Source organism: Manis javanica, chromosome 12, assembly GCF_040802235.1.
Source record: "Manis javanica isolate MJ-LG chromosome 12, MJ_LKY, whole genome shotgun sequence".
NCBI lineage: Eukaryota > Metazoa > Chordata > Mammalia > Pholidota > Manidae > Manis > Manis javanica.
In genome coordinates, this window is record NC_133167.1 from 84,264,498 (window position 1) to 84,289,808 (window position 25,311).

At 49.5% G+C, this 25,311-nt stretch overlaps 1 protein-coding gene and 2 long non-coding RNA genes across 4 annotated transcripts in view; 2 read left to right on the forward strand and 1 right to left on the reverse strand.

The window, feature by feature from the left end:
• LOC108405721 (uncharacterized) overlaps nucleotides 1-25,311 on the reverse strand; it is a 77,166-nt gene that overhangs the window by 25,461 nt on the left and 26,394 nt on the right. The window contains exon 1 of one of the 2 annotated variants that reach the window (XR_001855264.3): nucleotides 20,289-20,520. The exons of the other annotated variant lie outside the window; for it this stretch is intronic. This is a non-coding gene — a long non-coding RNA (uncharacterized lncRNA). Of the gene's footprint in view, nucleotides 1-20,288; nucleotides 20,521-25,311 lie in introns of those variants that run through there. 2 annotated transcript variants of the gene reach the window in all.
• Nucleotides 5,767-15,385, forward strand: LOC108405722 (uncharacterized). Its single transcript, XR_001855265.3, has 3 exons — nucleotides 5,767-6,299; nucleotides 12,840-12,984; nucleotides 13,293-15,385. It is a non-coding gene; the product is annotated as an uncharacterized lncRNA (long non-coding RNA).
• ZNF703 (zinc finger protein 703) lies at nucleotides 21,038-25,235 on the forward strand. Its single transcript, XM_017674010.3, has 2 exons — nucleotides 21,038-21,393; nucleotides 22,332-25,235. The coding sequence occupies exons 1-2, from the start codon at nucleotides 21,157-21,159 to the stop codon at nucleotides 23,847-23,849; spliced, it is 1,755 nt and encodes a 584-aa protein (XP_017529499.1). The 5' UTR covers nucleotides 21,038-21,156; the 3' UTR covers nucleotides 23,850-25,235.

The window sequence follows — 25,311 nt, forward strand, 5'->3', positions numbered from 1 at the left end:
AATTCCAGATCAAAACACAGGAATATAAGGAGGAATGAACAGCACCAAAAAGATAGAATTTATGGATAAATATAAATTAAAATTTATTGTTTAAAACAATAACACTAATGTTTTGTGGAGTGCAAAATATACATAGAATTAAATATATGTTAACAATAGCACAAAAGACAAAAGGAGAGTAAATGGAGTTAAAATGTTGCAAGACTCTTATATTGTCCAGAATACGATATAAGTATTCACTTAAGGTAGGTTATAATAAAACAGTGATACGTGTTGCAATCTCTAGAGTAATCATTAAAAAATAATAAGAAAATGTATAAATATCAAGCTAATGGAGTAGGGAAATGGAATAAATATTTAAATACATGATTAATCCAAAGAAGGAAAGGAGAACAAAATTAACAAAAAACACATGGAACCAAATAGAAAGTAAATAGTATGTTGATAAGTTTAGCCCTTAATGTCAGTAATTACTTCAAATATAAATGGGCTAAAGTCTCCAGTTAAAAGACAAAGATTGTGAGACTGAATAAAAATAAATAAAATCCAATTACATGCTACTTACAGGCAGCATATCTTAAACATAAGATACAAAAAGGAAAGTTGTGTGGCCGCCTTAAAACACAGCCACAAATCTTTTGACACTCCTCTCAGTAAGAGGTAAAGATTTGACTCCCTTCCCCCATCTGGGCAGGCCTGTACTTCCTTCAACAAATAAAGTATGGCAGAAGAAATACTGTGTAATTTTCAAGGGTAGGTCATAAAAGTCTATGCAACTTATTCCTTGTTCAGTGGAACACTAATTCTTGGAGCTCTGTGTCACTGTGTAAGAAGTCTGACTACCCTTAGGCTGCCATACTGTATGGAAGTCTAAGCTACATAGAAGGTCCATGGGCAGGCACTCCAGCAATAGTCCTAACTGAGGCCAGTCTCCAATTAGCCTGGTTCAGGTACCAGACATGTGAAAAAGTCTCCAGATGATTCCAGCCCCCACCATTCAAGTCTTTCAAGGCATGATTCCAGGCTTCACAGAGCAGAGAGAAGGCATCCCTACTATGCTCTTTCCAAATTCCTTACCCACAAAACCTATGAGCATGATAAAATGCTTGATGGTTTACGCCACTAAGTTTTAGGATGCTTTGTTATACAGTAACAGATAACTGGAAAAGGTTGAAACTAAAAGGATGGATGAGAAGAGACACACCAAGCAAAGATTATTCAAATGAAAGGTGGTGTGTCTAGGGAAGAACTGGACAAAGTAAACTTTAAAGCAAGCAGTTTTGCTGAATGATGTGTCCTAATGATGAAGGGGATGGTCCAACAGAAATATATAGCAATTCTAAACTTGTACACACATAATAACATAGCTGTAAAATATATAAAGCAAGAACTGACAGAACTAAGGGAGAAAAAATATTGATCCACAGATATAGGTGGAGATTTTAACATAGTTCTCTGAGTATATTTTAAAGGATTGACATCATTCAGAGTATATTCTCGATGACAGTGAAATTGAGCAAGAGCCTCAAAACAGAAAGATAACTAGGAAATCTCCAGATATTTAGAATTTAAGGAACATACTTTTCTAAATAACCTACTAGTCAAAGTTTTAAAAATTACCTTAAAATATCAAGCTTCTAGTCAACAACAAAATATCATTAATAAAGAGAAAAGCAAATGACAGAATGGGAGAAGATATTTGCAACACATATGGAGATCAGAAAATATTTTTTAACTATATGACAAAGAAAATAACATATCAAAACTTACTGGACACAACTAAAATAGAGATAAAGAGAAATAGCCCACTACCCACACCAGAATGGCTAAAAAAATGTTTTAGCCAACAATATCAAGTGTTGACAAGGATGTGGAGCAACTAGGACTCTCTCAACACAGCTGATGACTATTTATTAGAACCACTCTAGTAAATTTTTTGAAAGTATTTATTATAACATGTACATATTCCATGACACAGCAATTACACTCCTGTTATACCCAACAGAAATGAGTACATACATGCACCAAAAGACATGAACAGGAAAGTTCATGGCAGCTTTATTTAAAATAGCCAAAAAAGTTGACAAAACACAAAAGTCCATTAATAGTAGAATGAAAAAATAAATTGTGAGGTTTACTCATACAACAGACCACCACCCAACCATGAAAAATAATGAACAACTAATGCACAAAACAACAATGAATAGATCTCATAAATACAGTGCTGACTGAAAAAAGGCAGACACAAGAATACATACTTACAATTCCAAAACTAATCTCAGGTGATGTAAGTCAGAAAGGTGGTTTCCTTGCAGAGGGAGTGAGGAAAGAACTGGCAGGGAAGGGGCATGCGGGCTGCTGGAGCACCAGTAATAGGGCATAGCTTGATCTAGGTGTGGCTACAAAACTGCATCCTTCGTGAAACTTAATCAAGCTGCATACTTAAGGTTTAAGCATTTTACTCTTACGTGTGTTATACTTTAATTTTCTCAAGTTTTCTAAAAAGCAAAGGGATAATAAACACAATAAGATAAGGTTCACTTCTGCATGAGTGGCCAAGTGATGGGACAGAAACTCTAAATTGGCATAATCAAGTATACACTCTCTTGTATGTATTACATATGACATTATATGTGAATAAGAATTACTTTAGTAAAAACAAATGGTTCAAATGTTCCAACCCATGTGCTGAACTCTGGGAGAATTCTTAAAGTAAAATTAATATAAATGACTTTCAGGGGCATTTCGATCAAGGAAGACAATTGCATTAATTTAATAAGTTTTTGCTTAGGATTGTGCTGAACATACCTTCAAGAGACCACTTTGTATAATAATGACCGGCATTATTGAGTGAGGACTGTCTGTGGGGTTCTGTTGTAAATGCTTTGCATGAGGGTAATTGTCACATAGCCCTCTGAGGCCAGAACTGTGATCACCCCAATTTAACAGATGGGGAAACACACAGAGGGAGTTCAAGTGATTTGCCCGTGGCCTCACAGCAGGCAAGCAGAGAGCCAGCATTTGAAGGCTGGTTTTGAATTGTAGTCTGGCTGCAGAGTCCACGCACTTAACCTCTGTACACTCTGCTCTTGTAAGAGACACATCCCTGATTTCTGGGAATTCTCAACCATACCCTACTCCTGACAAGGCCTGAAATGGAGTCCCAGAGTTCTCTACACCTGCCTCCCAGGGCGGGGGGTGGTGATGGTGCTGTGATGTGACAGTGTGTTACACTATCATTACCACCCAGAACAATGAGCCCACTACTATATTACAGAGTAGATTTAAAAGTTGCCATGAATGAACACTTAGCACTTTTCTTAATTCCAGACCTTCACTAACAAAAAAGTAACCTGGATAAATTCTCTTTTCTCTCTGAACTTTCTCCTCTTCTTTCCTGGCTGATGGCACCTACCACTTTAAACAATGCATTCGATCGGTTCACAGTGTGGGTCTTGCCTCTCCTTCAAGAGGATAGGATTTGTTTCTAATTCTTCCTTGCTTCCTGGTGGTGCATATTACTTAGATAAAGTAGGTGCTTAACAAACACCTGTGTAATTAGTGTATAAAAAGCAAATAAATAAAGATGAGGCCAGACACCCCAGTTCTTTGTAAAAGCTTCCACATATCCTGGACCTTCCCCGCCATATTCACTGTTGCAACCCTGGGACTTAGAAAAGGTAAGTTGTCAATGCTAAACACCTGTAAATTGGTAAATGCAAAATATGAAAAATTTGGATGAATGTATGAAAATATGAAAGATAGGTAATTCTCCCACGTTGTGAAGTATCGGTGCACCATTCCTCTCTCTGTGAAAGGCCTCCCTGACACTTGGGAGGGGCCAACATGCCTATCAGCTCAGAGGAATAAGGAAAATGTTGCTGCGCCCCTGGTTCTTGATGATGGAATGAATGAGTTCACCACAGAGTGATGGGCAGCGGGCTCGAGAGAAACCCTGTACATTGGCCCAAGCATGTGGCAGTCATGGAGGCAGCCTGTCTGAGATCTGCAGCGAGCAGTTCTTATCATGCCATCTGGGGGAAGACAGGGATGAATGCAGATGTTCTGAGTATCTTCCAGAATCTTCTTTTCTTTTCCATCTTTACTGAGATATAACTGGCATGTAACAGGGTGTAAGCTTAAGATGATAGACTAATATACTGCAACATGCATCACCACCATAGTATTAGCTAATACCTCCATCTTATCACATAATTACGATTTCTTTTTTGCGCTGAGAACGTTTAAAATGTACTTTCTTAGCAGTGCTCAAGTATATAATACCATGTAACCACCATGCTGTACATTAGATTCCCCAGAACTTACCTTGTAACTGGAAGTTTATACTCTTTGATTAATATCTCCCCATTTCCACCAACCCTTGGCCCCTGTTAACTGCCATTCCAGTCTCTGTTTCTATGAGCTCAGCTTTTGTAGACTCCATATGTGATTTCAAACAGTATTTGTGTCTCTGTCTGACTTATGTCACTTAGCATAATACCCTCAGGGTCAGATGGATCCATTCATGTTGTCACAAATGGCAGGATTTCCTTCTCTCTCATGCTGAATAACATTCCACAGCATGCATGTGTGTGACATTTTTATCCATTTATCCACTGATGAACACTCAGGTTGTTTCCTTATCTTGGCTGTTGTGAACACTGTTGCAGTGAGCATGGGATGAGCATACCTCTTGGTGATCCTGTGTTCATTTCCTGTGAATATATATCCAGAAGTGGGATTCCTGGATCATATGGCAGTTCTATTTTTAATTCTTGAGAAACTTCCTGTTTTCCATAGTGGCTGCACCAATCGACATTCCCATCAACCGTGCATGAGGGCTCCCTGTGCTCTGCATCCTCGCCGAGACTTGTTCTCTCTTGTCTTTTCAGTACCGGCCATTCTAATAGGTGTGAGGTTTGGATTTGTGTCTCCCTAATGATCAGTGATGTGGAACACTGTTTCATGTGTCTAGTGGCCGTCTGTACGTCTTCTTTGGAAAAATGTCTATTCAGGTTCTCTGCCCATGTTTCAGTCAGATTGTTTGCTTGTTTTTCTGTTGAGTTATGTGATGTCTTTACATTTTGGATATTAACCCTTTGTCAGACATAAGAATTTTAAGTATTTTCTCCCACTCTGTAGGTTGCCTTTTCATTTTGTTATGGTTTCCTTTGCTGTGCAGAAGCTTTTGTTTGATGTCATCCCAGTTGCTTATTTTTGCTTTTGTTTTGGGTGTCAAATCCGAAATCCATCACCAAAGCTGATTTCATGGTGTTTACCGCTTATGTCTTCTTGGAGGAGTTTTATGGCTTCAGGTCTTACAATTAAGTTGTTAATCCATTTTGAGCTGATCTTTGTGTGTCCTGTAAGATAGAGATCCAGTTTCAGTCTTTGGATTTTTCTTCCTTTGTCTAGTGAGAAGTCACCATAGGCTTCCAGGCTGGGCACCCAGATCCCTGTTGGAGAGAAGGGAAGAAGTTCCCTTCCTCAGTCCCCCCTACTCCAGTTCCATCTCTTATTTCCTTAGGAGAATTATTCCTCTAGTAGCAGGGAAGGCATGTGGTGGCCCTTCTTAAAGATGAAACATCACCACTCGGGGTGAACGGTGCCTTAGGGCACCTCTGGACAGCCATTTAGGGAAAGATTGTTCTTTCCCTCTCTTAAAAAGCAAGCCTTGTTCTTCTAAGCTGGAAGCTAGATGTCCTTCCTCACCCCCTCCTGCCCTTCACCCACTACCCAACCCCTCCTTCCATCCCAAAATACAGCTGTCTTGTCTCCTCTTCTTCTCACCCCATCTTTCCTTCTGGTCTATAATAGGAAAAAGCCAAAGCTTGATCGCAGGGGCAGAAAGAACCTGCCAAACAACCCTCCGAGCCCAGTAGAAATGCCCTGGAACTAAGTACTCCATAGGGACTTGCTCAGCAGAACATCAGGACCTGACACTTCAGTCCAGTTTGTCTGTTTATATCCTTTTATAGCAGAAAATCAAATTCTGGCCATCACATAATTTGATGTCCCATACAGAGTATCTATCACTCAGCAAAGCCCTGGCTGAGCTTCTCCATTCTCCCCACCGACATTTCCTCTGCAAGGTGACGTCTGGGGGCTGCGCAGGCACGGAAGGAGAGCTGAGGAAACAGCCGCTCAAACTGATCACTCCGACTCTTGAGACTCAGAGCTCAGGGTGCGGGAAACGCCACACCGACGCCTCCTCGTCTTCCGGAAGCCTCTATGCATGCTTAGCATCCTCGGGGAGTCCTCATGGCACCGGTCCCATCCTCTTTGGTCTCCTCTTCCAGGTATTTCTATCTTGGCCTATGTCCTCAGGCTCGCTCTCTTGATCTGTGTCTTTCTGTCTCTGTCCCTTTGTGTCTGTCCAGCCGCAGACCTCTTCCCGTCGCCCCGTCTGCACCCCTTCGCTGCCCTTCGGGGTCCCCTCCGCCCTCCGGGCCGCTGGGAAACGCCGGAGCCAGCCTCGGGCTGCTCCGGGGCTTTCATCCCAATCCAGGTGGCTGCGATCCAGTACAGGATTTACGGAGACCTGACCCTGGGCCGTCAAGAAGGAACAGCCAGATTAATGGGGTGGGCGGGCTGGGGTAATAATCGTTTGTTTGATGTGACAGGCCTGATAGGCAGTTGATTTACTTACAGACTGATGGGCTTTTAATTGAGCACCTCCATCCCAGTCACTTCAAAGGCAGGGGAAGTTGACAAGGGGCCCCTTTCACCAAGGGTTCCTGTGACTGACAACCCCCCTCTGCCCACACCCGCTCGGCCCTGCACGTTGGGCCGGGCAGCCTTTCCCGGCCCTCTGACAAAGTAACACATTTTCTGTGTAACTCAGAAATGGCCTTTTGTCTGCTGCCAAGGAAGGCAGGCCCTGCTCGGAAGGCCTGAGTCTCCCAAAAGGGTGAGGATGGACAGGGGGAGAGGCCTGGGGGTGCTCAGTGGGGCTGCCAGGCCTTCCTGGGGGGGCACCCCCTCTCTGGCTGGCCCAGCCCTCTTCCGTACACTTTCCCCTCCTTGTCCTCACGCCTCGCCCTGCAAGCCTTTGCTTTTGCTTTACCCTTCCTGGCAGGCCTCTTCCTCCTTCCTTCTCCCTCTGGCAAGGCCGCAGAAGGCGGGGTCAGCTTCTGCTCTCGCCTAGTGGTCTGTTAACACCAGTCCCCAGCTCCTCTGGGACAGCGCCCACCCGCTCCCAGGCTGGGCTGGAAGGCCTTCAGAGCGGGAGCCCTTGGACTTGGGGTCCAGGCCCTCAGGGCCTCTCCCTCCTGTAGGCAGCACCCTGGCCAACCTCACTGGGTCCCAGCCAACCCGTGGTTAATGCCAGTGGGATTCCACCCCACTCTTGTTTGGTCCAGGAGAAGCTTTAATACTATAGGGCTTGAAATTTTAGAAAATAATCTTTATCAGTGAAGTTCTGGTGCAATGGATTCGCTTTGGTTTTGTTTATTGGTTTGTTAAATCATGATTTATTGGCTGCTGAGCTTTCTTTGTTGATGGGAGAAGATAAGCCCAAAGCTCTCAGTGTCCAGACATTTGCTGCTGGCTGAGGCCCACAGGGTGGGGGCAGTGAGTGATGAAGGCTAGGACGCCATCCCCACCCATGGGGCAGAGTCCCTGAACTCTAGTGCAGGGCCTGCAACACCCACACTTTCTCACTAGGTCAGTGGGACCCCCAACCAGGAGGAGCTTCAAGTATGTCAGGCTGCTTTAAGGACTGCCTGAGACTGTGGGCAAGCCCCACGCCGTGTGCTGTTCTCTTTTTCCCCCTTAGTAACTCGTCCCAGCTCATACAGCAAGGAAGGAAAGGAAAGAGCAGGCTCCTGGCCACGAAGACAACCCCCATAGCTCACATTTGCACAGCATTCTCTAGTCTGCGAAGTCCTTCCACCTGTGTTATCTTGGTTGCTCTCTTAACCATGTGCAGTACTGAGTGCAATGTTGTTATGCCCGTTATTTAAATGATCAAATGGAGGCTCAAAGAATAGCGTGCTCCCAAGAAGCACAATCAGGTCTCAGACACAGGCATCCTCCCTCCAGATCTGCTCCTTCGTTCCCAGGCCCTCACTGCGGCCCAAAGGCTACTGTCCCACCCCTTTTGAAATTGCATTTTCTTTCTCCAAACAGGTGGCTTATTCCTGTTTCCCTTCCCTCTTTGCCCCCTTTTCGGTCTTCCCCTGACTCCCCACCCTCCTGGTTTGAATGACCAGGGACAGAACCTCCAGCGCTAACCTTAGGAGACCAAACGTCTCTCTTTGTCTCTACCCCAACCTTGCCTGAGAACACGGTGCTTCCGTAAGATCTCTGTCCCAGCTCTCCTCTGTGCCCATACAGGAAATGGCCATAGAGGAAGTACCTGTGCTCTTGTTCTCTGCTGCTGGAACTTGACCACTGAGGTTGTTCCTTGGCTGTCATTCAAGGTCCACCCAATAGACTCCTCTCAAAGCCAAGAAGACACAGGTCCCTCCTGACCTGCTGGAGGAGTAGTTTTTAGTACTGAGCTCAGCCTAGGACAGAGGCTTCAGAAAAACAGATCATCTCCCCCTCCTCTACCTCAATGCCTCGGGTATATTTCCATTAATTCAATGCCCCAAGATATGGTTTGTTTACATGTTGTCCCCCTCACTGGAGTCCGATCCTTTGGCAAGTATGTGCCTTTTTATTTTATATCCCCAGTGCCCAAGAATGAAATTTTTGTTAGTGAAATTTGAAATAATTGTTGCTGAAATAGTTGTTGAAAGGCAGTATTAGTCTAGTGGTAAAGTCAAACAGCCTAGGGTCACATTCTCAGCTATAACCCTTGGACAAGTCATTTACATTTTCAATACCCCAGTTTCCTCTCCTGTAAAATGGGGCAAAAATAGCACCTACCTCATAGAGTTATTGGGAGGCTTAAAGGAGTTAATAATATAGTTCATCTAATCTTCAGTGCACCATTATTTTAGGTCCAACAAAAAAAGAAAGAAAAGCTGCAAAACAATGTGATACAATGCTTTTTTTTTAATCAGTGCCAGAGAGGTTAAGAACGTGGAAAAATGCAACTTACAATTGATGAACTGTGTCTGTGTAAAAGACTTAGAAGAGTAGCTATTCATGGCACAGGCTAAGTAAGAGCTGCTCTCATTGCTGTTGAATTGCATTTCCTCAAGCACTCTGTGATGACTTGAGTTAATCCTCACTGCACAGATGAGGAAACGGAGAGCTGAACTAGCTTCACCAAGCTCTGAGAGTCAGTGAGCCCTCAGGAGGAATTTAAACCTGCCTTTGAGGTGCAATAGCCTATAGTTCTCCGAATAGCTGGCAGCCGCCTGCCAAGCTACCTGGGAGTTGGGAGCTGGGTTCCGTTCTGAATTGCATTAGTTTTCCTTAATCTAAATATTTCCCTGTCTGGTATAATTACTCTGCTTCTTCCTTCCCCTCCTCCTTTGTACTTGGCTCTGATCTGGTTACTTTTCTGCTAATGGCTCCAGGTTTTACTGTATCTGCGTTTTGAATTGTAAGCCACTTCCAATCTTTTTTGGAGGTGGGAAGGGTACAAATAAATATAAAGGCAAGGTTTTCCTTTTAAAGATGACATGTAGTAAGAAAAAGTGAGAACGAGTGTGCCCATGATCACACATGGAGATGTATATAGGCTCTGCGTGGACGCCTCTAGGAACCACCCACAGTGCTCCCTCCGACCCAACCACAGAGAGACTGATGCCATGTGTCCTGACAGAACACAGAGGGCTCAGCCTGTCACTCAGTCTGGGTAGTCCACCACAACAGACTCTCTTTTTCCTTCACCCAGTGAGAAACTACAAGATGGAAAGGGTAGGGGGAGCTTGGGAGGGCATGGAGGCTAGGGGAAGTTAACTTTTCTAGGACCTTCTCTAGCTCCGCTTGGTACCCCCCAAGAAGGAGCATCTACTTTAAAGACTAGAGTTTCTAGCTCACTGTCGCAGTGAGTCTGAGGCAAGGGAGGGCATCCCATCACACTAAATGGAACCAATGTGCAATGTATAGTACTGTTTTTAATATCAAAAAGGAAACCACCAGAATGTATCTTATTTGAGGTTTGCTGTAGTCTCCCCACAGCCCTAGTGCCAGCCCAAGACCCCTGGCTGTCAAGGTCACAGAAAGTCGCCAGTTGCCACCTCTGCCCATCCTTTCCCCAAGTGAGGAACCACAGTTGTCTACCTCTTCCGCCAAGCTAATGATGCTCACATTAAAAGAAAATGAATAAAATAGGGCAGAGTATTGTCCTGAGTTTTTCCTCCCCAGGAGGGAGGCCACGGGCTGGCAAGAGAGTTGGATTTGTGAATTTGCTTGGGTCTTTCAGGACTGGATAAGGGTGGACAGTGTTTTTCCAAAACCTCTCCCAACTCTCCCACATGCCCTGACACCTGTTTGAGTAACAGGATGAAGCTCAAAGCTGAGCAAAGAAGGGAGTTTGAAAAGGACAATTGCATTAGGGAGCTTTGCCATGGGAGGACAGCCTGCCATCCCTCTGTACCCCCTGAGTGGAGCCTAAAGTTCTTCCTCCAGGTCTGAATAAAATGTACTCTATGCTCAGATCCACCAGACAAAGGAAGATAAATCAGCAAAGGACAGGAGAGATGAAAATGGGTGTTTGAGTATTTACTCATGTACGTGGAGTTCATCTCCAAGCTTCCCAGAAAGCAGCTGCACAACAAATCCCTTCCGACACTGTCTGTATGGGAGCCTCCTGCGTGATAATCCTCTTAATGGAACATTCTAGAAATCTGATACAAATCACCGACCTTTTATCTCACCTGAAGACTCACGCTCCATAAAACCTATAGTGTATATGTCAGTCTACATACAGATGGTCCCTTTTTGAGCAGATATTGCCACGTTTTTTTTAGGCTCGATACGCTTTCCAATATCTAAATCTATTTTGTTCTGGCGATATGGGTGCAAAATTATAAATTATAGAGATCAGAGCCCAGAAAATAGCTGCATCTAGAGACATTTCAAAATCAAAACTCACATCCCTTGGAAAACGCTTTTTTGTCATTTGCGACCAACCAAAAGGCCTATTGTTATGACGCGCTCATAAATAACTTGAATTTGGCATATGCTTTTGTACCAAACAGAAGATGAATAAATTAAATTTGATTTACAACCTTTTTCATTTTTATTAGCGCTGCTCTGACGAGTTTATGTAAGGGACGTGCCAGAGTAGTCATGCCAAATGTTTTAAGGCGCTGTATTGATATTATATAAATTAAGGTGTTTTAATTTGCATTCTTTAATTAAGTAAATACTGGCAGAAAAATAAAACACAAGGGCAGCCCTGACTTATTGCCTCTATTAAACTGCTGATGTCTCCAAAAAGATGCTTTAAGTAATCCAATTCATGCAGAGTGGGGAGGCAGCGGGTATTAACGCTCTCTTATTTGGCAAAACATACTGAGATCTGAGAAACTAACATCCTGCTTTGCTTGCAGGATTGTTGAGGGGGTGGGTGTGCTCTCAAACGGTCTGAATTCACGTCCCCAAGGAGGAAGTTGACTAAATGCTTTAACTACCCATCCTGCACAGTCTGACCTGAAGGTTGAGTCAAAGAGGCAGCCCAGCCCCACCACAGGGTATAAGTGGGCCCCTGGGTGCAAGGCCCTGCAGACCTGGCTGTGTCACTGCCCATCTAAGAGATGAGCTGGTTGAATTGATCCACCAAGTCCTATATCAACATGATCATGTCCAGAAATCAAGGAGAAAAAGTCAAAGATCTTAAAGTGGAGCCACCGCTGCTGCAGGTTCCCAAACCACGAATAAAAAAACAAGGCTTCTAAAAAGATGTGGCAAGAGAACTCCAACTCCTTTCCATGCGCTGGGTCCTGTCAGCCCCTCCGGAGACTTCTTTAAAACCCACTGTCACAGCAGAGACCGTTGCTCCTTTCCCGTCCAAGTCCCTTTCCCTTTTTCTGACTTTCCCTTTTTTGTTCTTGATTTTTGCCCTCTGTTTCTCCTCTTCTAAAGATCAGGGAAGTCTCATCTTCTGTCACTGTCCCTCCAGACTTGTAGGCAGGAACAGCTATAAGAAGCAGATTATAAATTCCAGTTGTTGGCTGTAGGAAAGACTCCTAAACACAGATGAGAAAATTGTTTTTCTCTCCCCTATGCCCACAGGGAATGAGAAATCTGTAGCACAGCCTTTACTGGGCTCCTGCTGTTCTGAGAGGGCCCAGCCTGGAATCTTGGCCAGACGGGAAGCATCTGTCAAGGGCAGAGATCGGGCGCCTCATAGATATTGTGGAGTTGCCTGGGGACATCGCACAGGGGAGGTCGCTGTTCTTCTTGCCCCTGTATGGCCTCTAAGTGTTCATACAGCATAGCCTTTCGAGACGGTCCCATAAGAAGCAGCCCCAGAGCACCTATTGCTCTGGCCTCTGAGTACTGTCATTACGCAATGTCCCTTCCCCAGCTTTCCTCAGGGATGCTTTTCTTGATTTGCTCCAGGAATAAAGGATGAATTCCAACTTTTAATAAGGAAAACACCATTCTCCTTTGCCAGCATCCTATTTCCCCTCCTCACCCTGCCCTCCCTACCAAAAATCTCACTTTCTTGTCATTTCCCATTTTGCATCTCTGTCAGTTGTTTTAAAACAACTGTTTTAAAACATGTCTCCTGTCATAAATAAGATTGGCATTATGCATTTTGACTGCAGTGGTGAAAATTCACCCAGCTTAGAGAGGAGAGGGGCCTGTGAGCCCCTTCAGGCCTGATGAACAGGGAAAAAAATGTAAGCAAAAGGACACAATCTCTTTGTGGTGTAACTACTATCATTTTTCTGGCTTGAATTTTTTTTTTTTTTACCTATTTATTTAAGGAAATAATGAGCAAAACAAAGGCAGTCTGGCAGAAAGCAGCTGCGTTGAACTTAGCAATGACAGGCCCTGGGAGACAAGGGGGCCTCAGGGGATCTGAAGAAGGTGCTTCAGGACAGTGGAATTCTACTTTAGACAACCTGGAAGGTAAATTTATCCTTATTTCATGAACCCTCAACACTGCCCAGTCCCCCTTTGGTTCTTCCTGGTGTCACAAAGTCAAGGTTGCTAACAAAAAGTGAGCTTTGACTATAGCCCAAAGAGGCCCAGGAGTGGCATGGAAAGCAAGGGGGCAAAAGCGAGGCTGGAGCTGCCTGGCTCTGCCACGAGAAGGGACACCTGTCTGTACACCCGGGGAACGCTTGGCAAATGGTTGACAAAACAGAAAACTCATCGTCTCAACCCTTGTTGAGAAATCATCTGAACGTGCCCTTTTGTACTTTTGAATTCTGCAGGCAGTACCTGTTCAAAAATAAAAACAAGACCAAAATGAAGACACCCGCCTTGGTGAGCACTCTACCAACAATTATTGATTAATGATTGATTCCGTGAGGTGAGGCCATCCAGACCTGCACAGGCCTCGTTCTGGAAATTCACAGCTAGGACTGGAGACGAACCTCTACCACCACCAAAACCATTTTATGTACCGTCCTGGATGCAAACCTCTGCCTTTTACTGAGCATGAACAAAAAAAAGTCTAGATAATCCGAGTCCATGTTAGGCTCACTTATTGGGAAGTTTGCTAAATTAAAATAGGTGTCTGTCAGTAGATTGGATTCTTTTAGGCCAGACTTGAATATTTCTCTCCTTCTTTTTCTACTAAATGAGGGAGATGGTGGCAAGGGGGGGAAGAAGAGAGAAAAGCAGGCATGTTTTCTTAAATCCAAAGATGGAAAAGGAACCTCTTCTTAGTAAGCCTTCCAAGTTCTCCACATGAGTGTGACCAGAAGGTCCCAGGGTGTCTCCCTGTTTCCTTGCCTGAGTTCCCCAGCTGCACTCTCAGTTTACTCCAAGGCTGTCCTATCCCCCTTCTTAAAGGGGTTTGTTTTGAATGCAGATAGCTTTTGACCCAGCAATTCTACTCCTAGGAAATCCATCCTACAATTAGAGTAGCACACATGGAAAATGATATACATGAAGCGGTCTGAATGTCCACCAGTAAGGAACCAGTTAGAAGAACCATGTAAAAGCAGAAATCTTTGTACATGTAATGATGGGGTGAACATGAAAAAACAAATAAATAAAACAGAACCCCATAATACCATCCCCAAAATATATTAATTCTTTCAAAGCAATGGCATAAGTTTGTATGCCACCATTTGTGTATAAAAGAGGGAAAGAATATATATGTATTTGCTAATTCATGTACAAAATAGCTGTGGAAGGATGGACAATAAACTCATAGCATTGATGCCTCAGGGAGGGAGCTTACATACCTACAGGGAGGTTTTCTCACTGTCCATTCTCACAGCTTTGGAATCTGGTGCTACAGGAATGCACTTGAACATAAATAAATAAATTCATTCTTCATTAACTAAAAATAATTTATATCACTTTTAAAGGGGACTGGTTATGTAAATCCCTGCTCTGAATAGACCACTATACTTGGATACTTGCAGCAGTAGAGCTGGTTGGGACCCCACCTCTCAGGTTTCCTTCTCTGAGCAGAGGTTGGCAGAGGGCCACAGAAATAAACGCTCCTCGAAATTGCTCTGACATCTTGGAATTTGGTTTTATCAAATACAACCAGTGATAATTGAGCCACTGCCTGAGCAGCTCTCCCCTTTTCTAATTGCATTTGCTGAAATGAGTTCAGAACTGCACATCCCAGGTGGTTTGAAGCCCAGCCTAAAAGGCTCCTGCTTAGGGCAAGCTTAGAGGCTTATCCACCAGAAGTGGGGGATCATGGAAACATCATCACCTTCATGGCTGGAGCCTACAGAAGGGTCAGAAGCAGGTGTGACACCATCCTGTGCAACTGAGATACTCCAGTCTGCCACCCACCAAGGTCTTCTGGAGGCCCAGGGGCACCAGTTGGTTCCAGCCAGGGGAAGCTCAGTGCGTGGGGGCAGCTGTTTGCGTAAGCATGGCCCCCACTTCCGTTTCAGGGCCTTTCCCTCTACTCCTGGACTCCCCACATACCCAGATAAGAAACAGAGTATGAACACATATAGCATGGACTACACAAGCACCCAGAAAACAGCAGTGAGTGTTAGTGGGATCAAATTTAACTTTGAGTAAATGCACTTAAGAACACCGGGTACTAAGTAGAATTTAAGTTTGGGTCTCCTGACTTTTTTTTTCTAATCTGCAAATGAAGCACACAGATGCCCAAAGGGAAGAGCTGCCCTGCCTTCCAGGAACTGTGGGAAGTGCACACCAGACGGGCTGGAGGCCTGGACTCACTAGCCTGCCTGGTCCTTACTACCTGTGCACTTCCTGGGGCCTGCACCTATCAAGTGGCCATTAGGAGTAATGGAATGAATGAACTCCAGGTCAATTACTGAATGAGTGTGCTTCTGCTTCCTTCCCTGCCTCAATTTTCTGCCTACAGTATTCTCCTTCCTCTGGATGAAAGGAAAATCCTGATCCAGAAGCCCAGGGCTCTGAAAAACGAAGAAAGCCATTGGTTTTCAGCTTCTCCTGCTGTTCTGTTCCTGCGGTAGCCTCTCCCTCAAGTGCTTCTCAGAAGATTGGCTTAGGAAACCACTTCTTGGACTGAGCCACTTTCTGGCTGTGTAACTTGGGCAAGTTACTTAACCTCTCAGGGCCTCAGGGCTTTGCTTATCGAACAGGCCTCACAGCAGAGTCCCCTCCACAGTTTGTTGTGAGAAATAAATGCATTATTATATGTGAGCAGCTCAGAACAGCCTCTGGCACAGGGTAAGTGCTCAATAAACATTATTATTACCCTCAGTGACAGACTCACTGACTGCTAATCACAGCTGAGGTGTTAGCTAATGACTGCAGGCAGGATTCCTCACAGAAGTATTTGCAACTTAAAAGAGGAATCTTTAAGAACTGCAGGCCCAAAGGAATAAAGTGGTCAAGGGTGAATGCCCTGGGCTAAGGCTGATATATGGGGTGGGGCAGAGGCAGGGAGCAGAGCTTCACAAGCTCACCTACAGCATCTCGCCTCTCCCAGACCAGCCCTGCCTATCTCCCTGGGGGCTGATAGGACATAAACGAAACCATTTCTTCAAAGCACCCTGCTCAAGGACCCAGATCAAACACCAGGGCTTGAAGATAAGCTTCAGCCTGCAGAGCCTTTTGTCCATTCCTTCCCCCCACATCTCCAAAGGAAATTCTAGGGGAAGGAAAAGTAGTTAATTCCTCCTTCTTTTTTAACTAGGAATTACCTCCCCAGCCACATGGCAATGGGCTGGGAGATGGGAGAATGAGGGAGGGAGAAAGGAAGGCCTCTGCCAGCGGATCGCTGTGGGACCTCAGACTCCCCCATAAGCTCGCAGAGCCCAATGCTTCATCTGTCAAAAGGGATTAAAAACACCTGCCCAAATACCTCAGAAAATTGTGAAATGATGAACACAAACATGTATCTGGGAAAAGACACTGCGACATGTTTTTAGAGCTCCCATTTTGAAAAATACAAAGTCATCCACCTTGAATCTTTTGGGGACCATGGAAAGGTGAAATATAAATAAATAGCCATCCATGTGTAACATTCCTGTTTTCATTCATCAGCAAACATTCACTGGGCATTTAGGGCATTCACACTGCCTGGATTTGCATCCCAGCCCTACCTTTTATCAGCCAGGACCTTGGGCAAGTCACTTAACCCCACTGGGCCTCCACTTCCTCCCCTCTGAATGGGGGTGTCAATAGGCCCCCACCTCCTAATGACAGGGCCTACCAAACTCTGTGATAGGACTAAATGAGATAATGTGTGCCAAATGCTGGCATCAATGCTCGCCTCCCAGTGTTGGCAACTGGGACGACAGTTAACACCCATATTAGGCAGTAAGAATACAAAGGATGAGGACAATCCAGAAGCATGAGCAGTCCAGGGGAAGAATGGACAAGTAAACACACAATGGCAAATGCCAGGCGATAAGGGTGATAATAAAGAGGGAGTTACTTGAGCGGGCTCCCCGAAGGCCAGCGGTTCTTACTTTAACCCCGTTGCTTCTCAGACCGCTCTGGACATCTCCCACCCCTGGGCTGTGTCTGAAGCCCCGGAGATGGGCCAGACGAGGAAGTGGGTCCGTGTGCCCTGAGCCTTAGTGCACTACATCAGGGCTCCTGGCCAAGGCAGTAATTGCCAGCCGCAGAAAGATATTAAGCGCCAGAGAGGAAAACCAAGTTCTCTGTGCGGCAGACTTTTCAGAGTTCTTACAGCTTGTAAAAAAAAAAAATGTAAATAGTTACCCAGTGAGATATTATTTCATGTTGTTGCCATTAGGATTTGAGTGTTATGCAGAGAGAGGCAATCATTCAGGCAGTTCTGCTTCAGCAAGGCCTGGAAAGCCCACGTTAACCCCACACAACAACACATCTACCACCTCTTGCTCTCTATCTGACTCGGGCATTTTTTCCTGGGTGGCGAACTTTATGTAAATTGAAGGCTTGAAAAAAAAGTCTATACATATTCTAAATTTCCTAAAGGATTTCCTTAATGGCTTCTGAGGGGCATTTGTTTAAAAAGACACCTTTGATTAGAGGCTGGGAGAGGGGTATTCTCATCTGGGTAGAAACCTAGGACAGCTTGGGTTTTCTGATGGGTTCCCCGGCTGGGATCCTCAGGATCCGTTTGCTGCTGTGGCTGCTCTGCAGGGCAACTGCCCCCACAGAGGCGGGTGGCCGCACGGACAGCCATCATTTACCTGGGACTTCCTTTGTGCAAAGCACTAAACAGGTGACATGCAGAGTCTGCTTTTGGCCTCCCGACTCTGACGTGGCCACCCTTACATTTACACAGGACAGAACCGAAGCTTAGGGAGGTTTCCTGGCCCAGGACCACCCCAGCCAGTGGTCAGAGGTGGGGCTCTGACAGACCTGACTCCAAGTGACCGCACTGCCACACTGAGTTAGGGACTAACCTCCCTATGCTTCAGTCTCTCCACGTATAAATGGCAATGGTTACAACAGTGCCTGATACCTACCAAGTGCCTGACACCCAAAACTGCTATTCTTCACCGCAATGGCTTGGGGCATTCTCCAACAGCCCTTAGCCCTGTCCTGTATTACTGGTGCTGCTCACTCCCAGGGCTACGTGAGAAGGTCCTGGAGAGAGGGAGGTCCCTTCACCAGTCTTCTGCAAGGGCAGAAGTGTACCATATGCCCAGTAAAACTTGCGCGAGCTTTTCAACGCACTCGTAACACAATGCTCTGCCTACAGCGGGGCCTGCCATTAACAGCCCAGCTGAACACAGAGCCTCATTCCCTTCCAGGTGACAAGCCATTCCTTTGCAAATTGTCCTTGCTTTAGGCTACTAGGGCCCCGTTTACGACTGCATAGATTAGTGTTTCAGCTAAACCAACACCAAATACTGATTGTAATCATCATCCAGAAGTGTTTAATAGGCCTCTGGCCTGGCTAAGTATGGTTTTCCAATTTCTCTCTTAAGGTGATAGTAGCAGGAAGGAAGAGCCTCCCTACTGCCTTGCTAGCAGTTTCCAGGAAGGGGAACCAGGCCTGGTCTCCACCCCAGTGCTGTCTGGCACCCAGCTTCTATAAGTGATCGCTGCTGTGAGCTAAGGCAGTGGGTATCTTTTAAAGGACAATACATTATTACCTAGACAGATTCCTCACCCTCCACCCAGAGTCTGGCCTCATCTCCTCCTGTCTCAGTCCTTCAATCATTCACTACCTTTTTCTTCTCTTATCCCCATTAACAAGAGAGCAAATATTCCTTCGTCCTTTTCCTGCCTTCTCCCCCTCTCCTTTTGAAATCCCCACCTCCTGTCCCTCTTTTCCTTCCAAATTCCTAGATTTGCCTTTTCTCTCTCTTCCCCTCTGCTTTGCTCCCAACTGAATCCCCATTAATCATTCCTAACCCACATCTGCTTGGGTCCTAGAAGGAGTTCCTGGCCAGCTCTCCCAGCTGAGTTGGTTACAATGATCCAGAAGGAGCCTTTCATCTTTCACTGTTCCCTAGGCCTCCCCTCTTCCCAGCCCTTCCTCCTTGAAGGTGCCTGCCAAGGCCCTCGTTGTCCCATTCCAGAGTTTTCTTTCTGTAGAGCAGCCTCCCAAAGGCCTTGAAGGTTGAAGCAGCCCTCCAGTGGACTTTTAAATGTGCTGGTGGTAAGGGTAGTGACGTCAGAACACAGAGGCTGGCATGAGAAGAGCTGGGGACGGTGGGGATAGAGACCACCACAATAAAATAAATGGGATCTCCCCCTCTTCTTGCTGCAGTATGGAAGACATCCCCCAGTCAGGGCAGCCCTTGGCATTCGTTTTACCCTGATTTTACTAGGATTAAAATTGAGGTAGGGAAAGCCTATGTAATTTCTACAAGGTCTGTACATACTGCCCAGAAAACAGTATTTTTTTTTTACAGCTTGTAAAAAAAAAATGTAAATAGTTACCCAGTGAGATATTATCCAGGGAGCAGATTTAGTTTAGTATATGACTGATAGGGCCTGGGAGTAGTGCCTGCTATCCTCTTTCCTGAGCATGATAAAGGTTTGTGATTGCTATTTATTATTTCTGGGATAGTTATTTGTGTGTTTGAAGAACCCCTCTGAAATCGCCTATCCTCATCTTGAGTTCTCATGTTGTCTCAAGGCGTAGATGAACGCGACGGAGTAAGGGACGGGTAGTCCTGGAGCAAGAAGCCCCGAGTGACAGGCCTGACAATCAGAGTGATGGATAGGGGCTGGGAAAGCGGTACTCCAAGCGAGGCAGCGACACCAGCGCGCCTCCACTGGCCGCCGAGAGCGCACGGAGAGGTGGTCTCCCCAGAGGCTGCGCACAAAGGAGCAGCTTCACCTCCTGATCAGCGGACTGGGAACTTTAATGTCAGTACTATGACTATGTAAAATAATCTGCAATGCACACTTTATCCAAAAGGCGCGGGGGTGGAGGCGGGGAGTAGAGGAGGGTAGAGAGGGCCAGTTATTTTTAATAAAAAGTTTGTATTCCTAAATTTCCCTAGGAAAAGCTAGTGCATTTTTTCCCCGCGACAGGAAAATGGTGAGGGGGGAGGGGAGTGGGGATAGCGCATCTCTGGAGTTTGTACCGACGTGCAGCACTCAAGAGGAGATCCCCTTCCTCTAGGATACTGGCCTCTCCAGTGATCCCGGGTCCCCCAAAAATAGCAGCTAGGCGCGGTGCGGCGAGGGGATTTTATGCCTCAGAACAGGGCATGGAAAGAAATACTAAACACATCCAAAACACCGAACCTATAAATCAGTGCGCAGGCTCTGCGCTCCAGGCGCGTCCGGGTGGCGCGCACAGCCGAGGAAACCGCGCTTCATCGCGACCATCTCACCCCGGAAGGGACTCCTCGAACTTGCAGGCTGCGGACAGGACAGGCTCAAAGTAGTTGGAGCGGCTTACGCCGCGCACCGAGAACCGTGGATGCCTCCGAGGCTCGGGCGCTTCCAAGAGAGCACATCCGGGAGAAGCCCTCTAGGGGAAGAGAGCTGGACCGGAGCAGAGCCGTAGGGCCAGAGCGGCTGGGGCCCTGGAGGTGCCACCCGCACCCGGCGGCCTCCGGGAGAGGCGGGGACTCGGCAGTGCCGGAGCCGGCGGCGCGCGCTCCTGTCACCGCCCCACCCCACCCCAAGCCACCCCACCCAGACAGCACGGCCGGCGGGTGACTACCCCCGCCAGCACCACTCCTGGCTGTGCGGAGGGAGAGGGGGAGAGACGCGACAGGGAAGGCAGCGGAGGCTAGGGCGCAGAGCCCGGGGCCCCGAGCAGTCCCCCACCTCTCGGGGACCCCCGGGCCCGGACGGCCCGGTGGGGGGAGGGGAGGAGTACCGCGGCTGGTAAAGGCCGAGGCGGCGGCGGCGCGCGGACGAGGCCCCTTTAAGGCTCTCCCCGCCCACCGGCGGCGCCGGCCTCCGCCCGCCGCTCTCCCCGCCCCGGGGTCCCGGCGAGAGCTGCGATTGGGCGGGCGCGGTGATCCCTTTGAAGTGTGGCTGCCGATCGCGGCTATTTGACGTGCTGCTCGCGGAAGACGAAGGTTTTTGTGTAGCTCGCCGGGGCCAGCGGCGGCGGTGGAGGAGGGGTGGAGGCGCAGCTACTGCTGCACCGCACTCGACGCTGCGGAGCGAGCCCACCCGCCCCGGGAGCTCGCCTCCCCGGTGCTCCCCCGCCCTCCCCGCCCCCCCCAGTGGCGCTGCCTCCTCCAAATGAGCGATTCGCCCGCTGGATCTAACCCAAGGACACCCGAAAGCAGCGGCAGCGGCGGCGGCGGGAAGAGGACGGCGGTGCCGGCGGCGGTGTCCCTCTTGCCCCCGGCGGATCCCCTGCGCCAGGCGAACCGGCTCCCTATCAGGGTCCTGAAGATGCTGAGCGCTCACACCGGCCACCTCCTGCACCCGGAGTACCTGCAGCCGCTGTCCTCCACTCCCGTCAGCCCCATTGAGGTCAGTCTACTGGTCTCTGCCCGCCCAGCACCGACCCCAATCCGCCCAGTACCGCCGGGCCCGCGGCCCTACTTCCTGCGCCCCGGGGCACGGTGCGACCTCAGGTCCGGCCACGCTGGCGTACGGGGTAAGGAGGCCGGGAGATCGGAGTCCACCCGGCTCCCCCCAGGCTTCTCCGTGGAAGGTTCCCCTTCCACGCTCGCCCTTCGGAGCTACGTGTTCTTTCTCGGATTGGGTTTGCTCCTGGAGTCTCCACTGGGTGCTTTACTTTTCGCCCGGCACCCAGTTCCCAAGCCGGAGATCGCTCCTGCGCCTTTCCCGCCCACCCCCACCGCCGGGTTTGTTCTCTTTGAAGTCCGGGTCGCCCGGGCCCCACTCCGCCTCTGCCCCATCCGGTTCGGGAGCACTACGCCCAGGCGCTCTCGATACCAGGTCTTCCTCCCACTTCCCTGGGTGCCCTCCCCGGGAGGGAGGGAGGGGCTACTGAGCGCCAACGGCAGCCCTCGCTTCAGGAGGCGCCTGTCCCCGCTGCTACCCCGCGGCGCCACCGCCAGAAACCCGTCCCAAGCGAAGTTCCCCCAACTGATGGAATAAGTTTTTCCCTGGGAGTAGAGGAGGGGGTAAGATTGGAGGGAAGGGGGCGAGACACAGCCCCTCCCCCAGCCCCGACTTCGGAGAAGTCCCCTTCTCCTGCGGTGGACTACTCCCCTCCACTGCACCTTCCCCAGGGCCTGGGGCTCCCTCCGGGGCCTGGCGGGGCGAGGGGTCTCACAGCGACGCGCCCCGTGAGCGCGGTTCCGCCCAGCGGGCTCGCGCCCAGACCCTCACCCCCAGGCCTCCCCGCACAGCCCCGCCGCCGTGTTCCGCGGGCACCCCCGCTGGCTCCGTCCGCCTCGCAGTCTCACCCCTTCTCCCCCCCTTGCCGCTGTCTCCCACAGCTGGACGCCAAGAAGAGCCCTTTGGCGCTGCTGGCCCAGACTTGCTCGCAGATCGGCAAACCGGACCCGCCGCCCTCGTCCAAGCTCAACGCGGTGGCGGCGGCGGCGGCGGCGGCCAACGGGCTGGGAGCGGAGAAGGACCCCGGCCGCGCCGCCTCCGCGTCTGCGGCCCTCAAGCAGCTGGGGGACTCCCCTGCCGAGGACAAGTCCAGCTTCAAGCCCTACTCCAAGGGGGCCGGCGGCGGCGACGCCCGCAAGGACAGTGGCCCCTCCTCCGTGTCCTCCACGGCCTCCTCCTCCTCCTTGTCCCCGGGAGACAAGTCGGGCTTCAGAGTCCCCAGCGCCGCCTGCACACCCTTTCCCCCGCATGGGGCGCCGGTCTCCGCGGCGTCGTCCTCGTCGTCGCCCGGTGGCTCTCGGGGCGGCTCCCCGCACCACTCTGACTGCAAGAATGGCGGCGGGGAGCTGGACAAGAAGGACCAGGAGCCCAAGCCCAGCCCGGAGGCTGCAACCATGAGCCGCGGCGGCAGTGGGGAGCCCGGCGCCCACGGCGGCGGTGTCGAGGCCGGGGCCTCCGGGCGCAAGTCCGAGCCGCCCTCCGCGCTGGTGGGGGCGGGCCACGTGGCGCCCGTGTCACCCTACAAACCGGGCCACTCGGTATTCCCGCTGCCCCCCACCAGCATCGGCTACCACGGCTCCATCGTGGGCGCCTACGCCGGCTACCCGTCCCAGTTCGTGCCTGGCCTGGATCCTAGCAAGTCTGGCCTTGTGGGAGGCCAGCTTTCGGGGGGCCTGGGCCTGCCACCTGGCAAGCCCCCCAGCTCCAGCCCGCTCACGGGGGCCTCCCCGCCCTCCTTCCTGCAGGGATTATGCCGCGACCCCTACTGCCTGGGAGGTTACCACAGCGCCTCGCACCTCGGCGGCTCCAGCTGCTCCACTTGCAGCGCGCACGACCCGGCCGGGCCCAGCCTGAAGGCGGGGGGCTACCCTCTGGTGTATCCAGGGCACCCGCTGCAGCCCGCCGCGCTCTCGTCCAGCGCTGCCCAGGCCGCACTCCCCGGCCACCCGCTCTACACCTACGGTTTCATGCTGCAGAACGAACCGCTGCCGCACAGCTGCAACTGGGTGGCGGCCAGCGGGCCATGCGACAAGCGCTTCGCCACCTCGGAGGAGCTGCTCAGCCACTTACGGACCCACACAGCCCTGCCGGGTGCGGAGAAACTTCTGGCCACCTATCCTGGGGCTTCGGGCCTGGGCAGCGCAGCTGCAGCTGCCGCGGCCGCCGCCTCCTGCCACCTGCACCTCCCCCCGCCCACCGCCCCGGGCAGCCCCGGGTCGCTGTCATTGCGGAGTCCACACACTTTGGGGCTAAGCCGGTACCACCCCTATGGCAAGAGCCACTTATCCACAGCTGGGGGCTTGGCCATGCCGTCCCTGCCCACAGCCGGACCCTACTACTCACCGTATGCGCTGTACGGACAGAGACTAGCCTCAGCCTCCGCGCTCGGATACCAGTAACCACAGCTCTTCGTCCCGCCCCAGCCCTGCTCCCCTTCCGCCTTCGCCTCCCTTTCCCCCACCGCCTGGCCGCTGCAACCTCCTCTACTGCTTGTCCCTGCCGGGATTCCCGCCCAGACCCTCCCCACCGGACTGTGTATTTATTTACTATAATGTTAGCTTACAAGCTGGGAATATAAGTGCATTAACGGCCCACACGAGTCAATGGTATGCAAAAAGTCTGTGTTCCCCCAAATAATAATATTAATCACAAATAACTACATGTTCCCCGCCCCTCTTCCTTTTATTTTTTTTTCATTTTCTTAGATGTAAATTTAAATTTTTTTTCCTTTTGCTTTTTTTTTTTTTTTTTTCATTGATTGGTTTGGTTTCAGGGAAGGAGGGAGATTTGGGTTTCTGGGGTACTTCCATTTGTTTGTTTACCCTTCCTGGGGAGTTTCTTGCATGCTTCTTAACCGTTAAAACTACTTTCCCCTTCTCTTTTCCCCTCTCTCCCCTTCATTCCCTCCCGTTTCCTTCCATTCAAAGTTCTGTTTTTCCCTTTGTACAAGTAACAGAGAGGAGATATTTTTTTGTAATTCATTTGTGGGTGTGGTGGCAGGGTGCGGCCTTGGTGGTGGGAGCTTTTTCATTCTGTTGAACCGAAACTCTGCTCTGTGACTCCTGCACCGCAACCCTCTCTTCCTAGGGTCCTTGGTCTGCACCTTGGCCCCCAAAATTAGAGCCTTGCTCCCCCCTAACTTGCTCTGAACACAGAAAGCGCCAACCCCACCAGCAGCTTCCCTGAGAGAGGGGTCCGAGTGGCCTCCGGAAGAGCCTTTCTACCTTCTGCGCTCTTCCCAGCACCGTGCAGCCCAGGGTCAGCACTGTCCTCTGGGTGGAGGACCTGTAGGGCTGGCTCATCATACTCAACTGAACGTCCTAGAAGGCCCTGCTGGCATGAAACTTTGCTCTTTATATTTTGCGAAGCGGTTTTATAGTCATGGCTTCTCTGTTATCGGGGCAGCCCCTCTTCCGGGGGTGGGGTGGGGTCAGTGACTTCCTAGAACCCACGCAAAGGAGACCAGTGGCAGTATCTGCAGGCAGTGCAACCTTACTAGCTCTGCTGGGGGGAGGCTGGGGAGTCAGGGAGCACACAGATCACAGCCGTCCGGGCGCCCCCTCCCAGGCCTGACCCCACAGAGTCCCCACAGTTGGCCGTGGGGTTCCGTGGGCCCCTCAGGGACTGGGATCGGAGACTCTTGGGCCCTGGGTCTTCTCCCCACACCTTCCCTCCCTCCTGGTCTCATGCAGCCGTGAGGGGGCTGCGGGGCCTGTTTGGGCTGAATAGAGCTCTCCCTTGGTAAGACTTATTTTGTTAATAAATGGAATACTTGGCTATATTCACACAGTGGTGTGTTTCTCTCTCGCCTCACCCCTCTTGTCCCACGTCCAGACACCTAAGCAGATGGCCCTCTTTTAT

Bases quoted from the DNA above. Each gene is read 5' to 3' on its own strand.
- ZNF703 (XM_017674010.3), top strand. From the start codon at position 21,157: ATGAGCGATTCGCCCGCTGGATCTAACCCAAGGACACCCGAAAGCAGC. The intron at 21,394-22,331 runs GTCAGTCTACTG...TGTCTCCCACAG, and splicing joins CTCCCGTCAGCCCCATTGAG to CTGGACGCCAAGAAGAGCCC.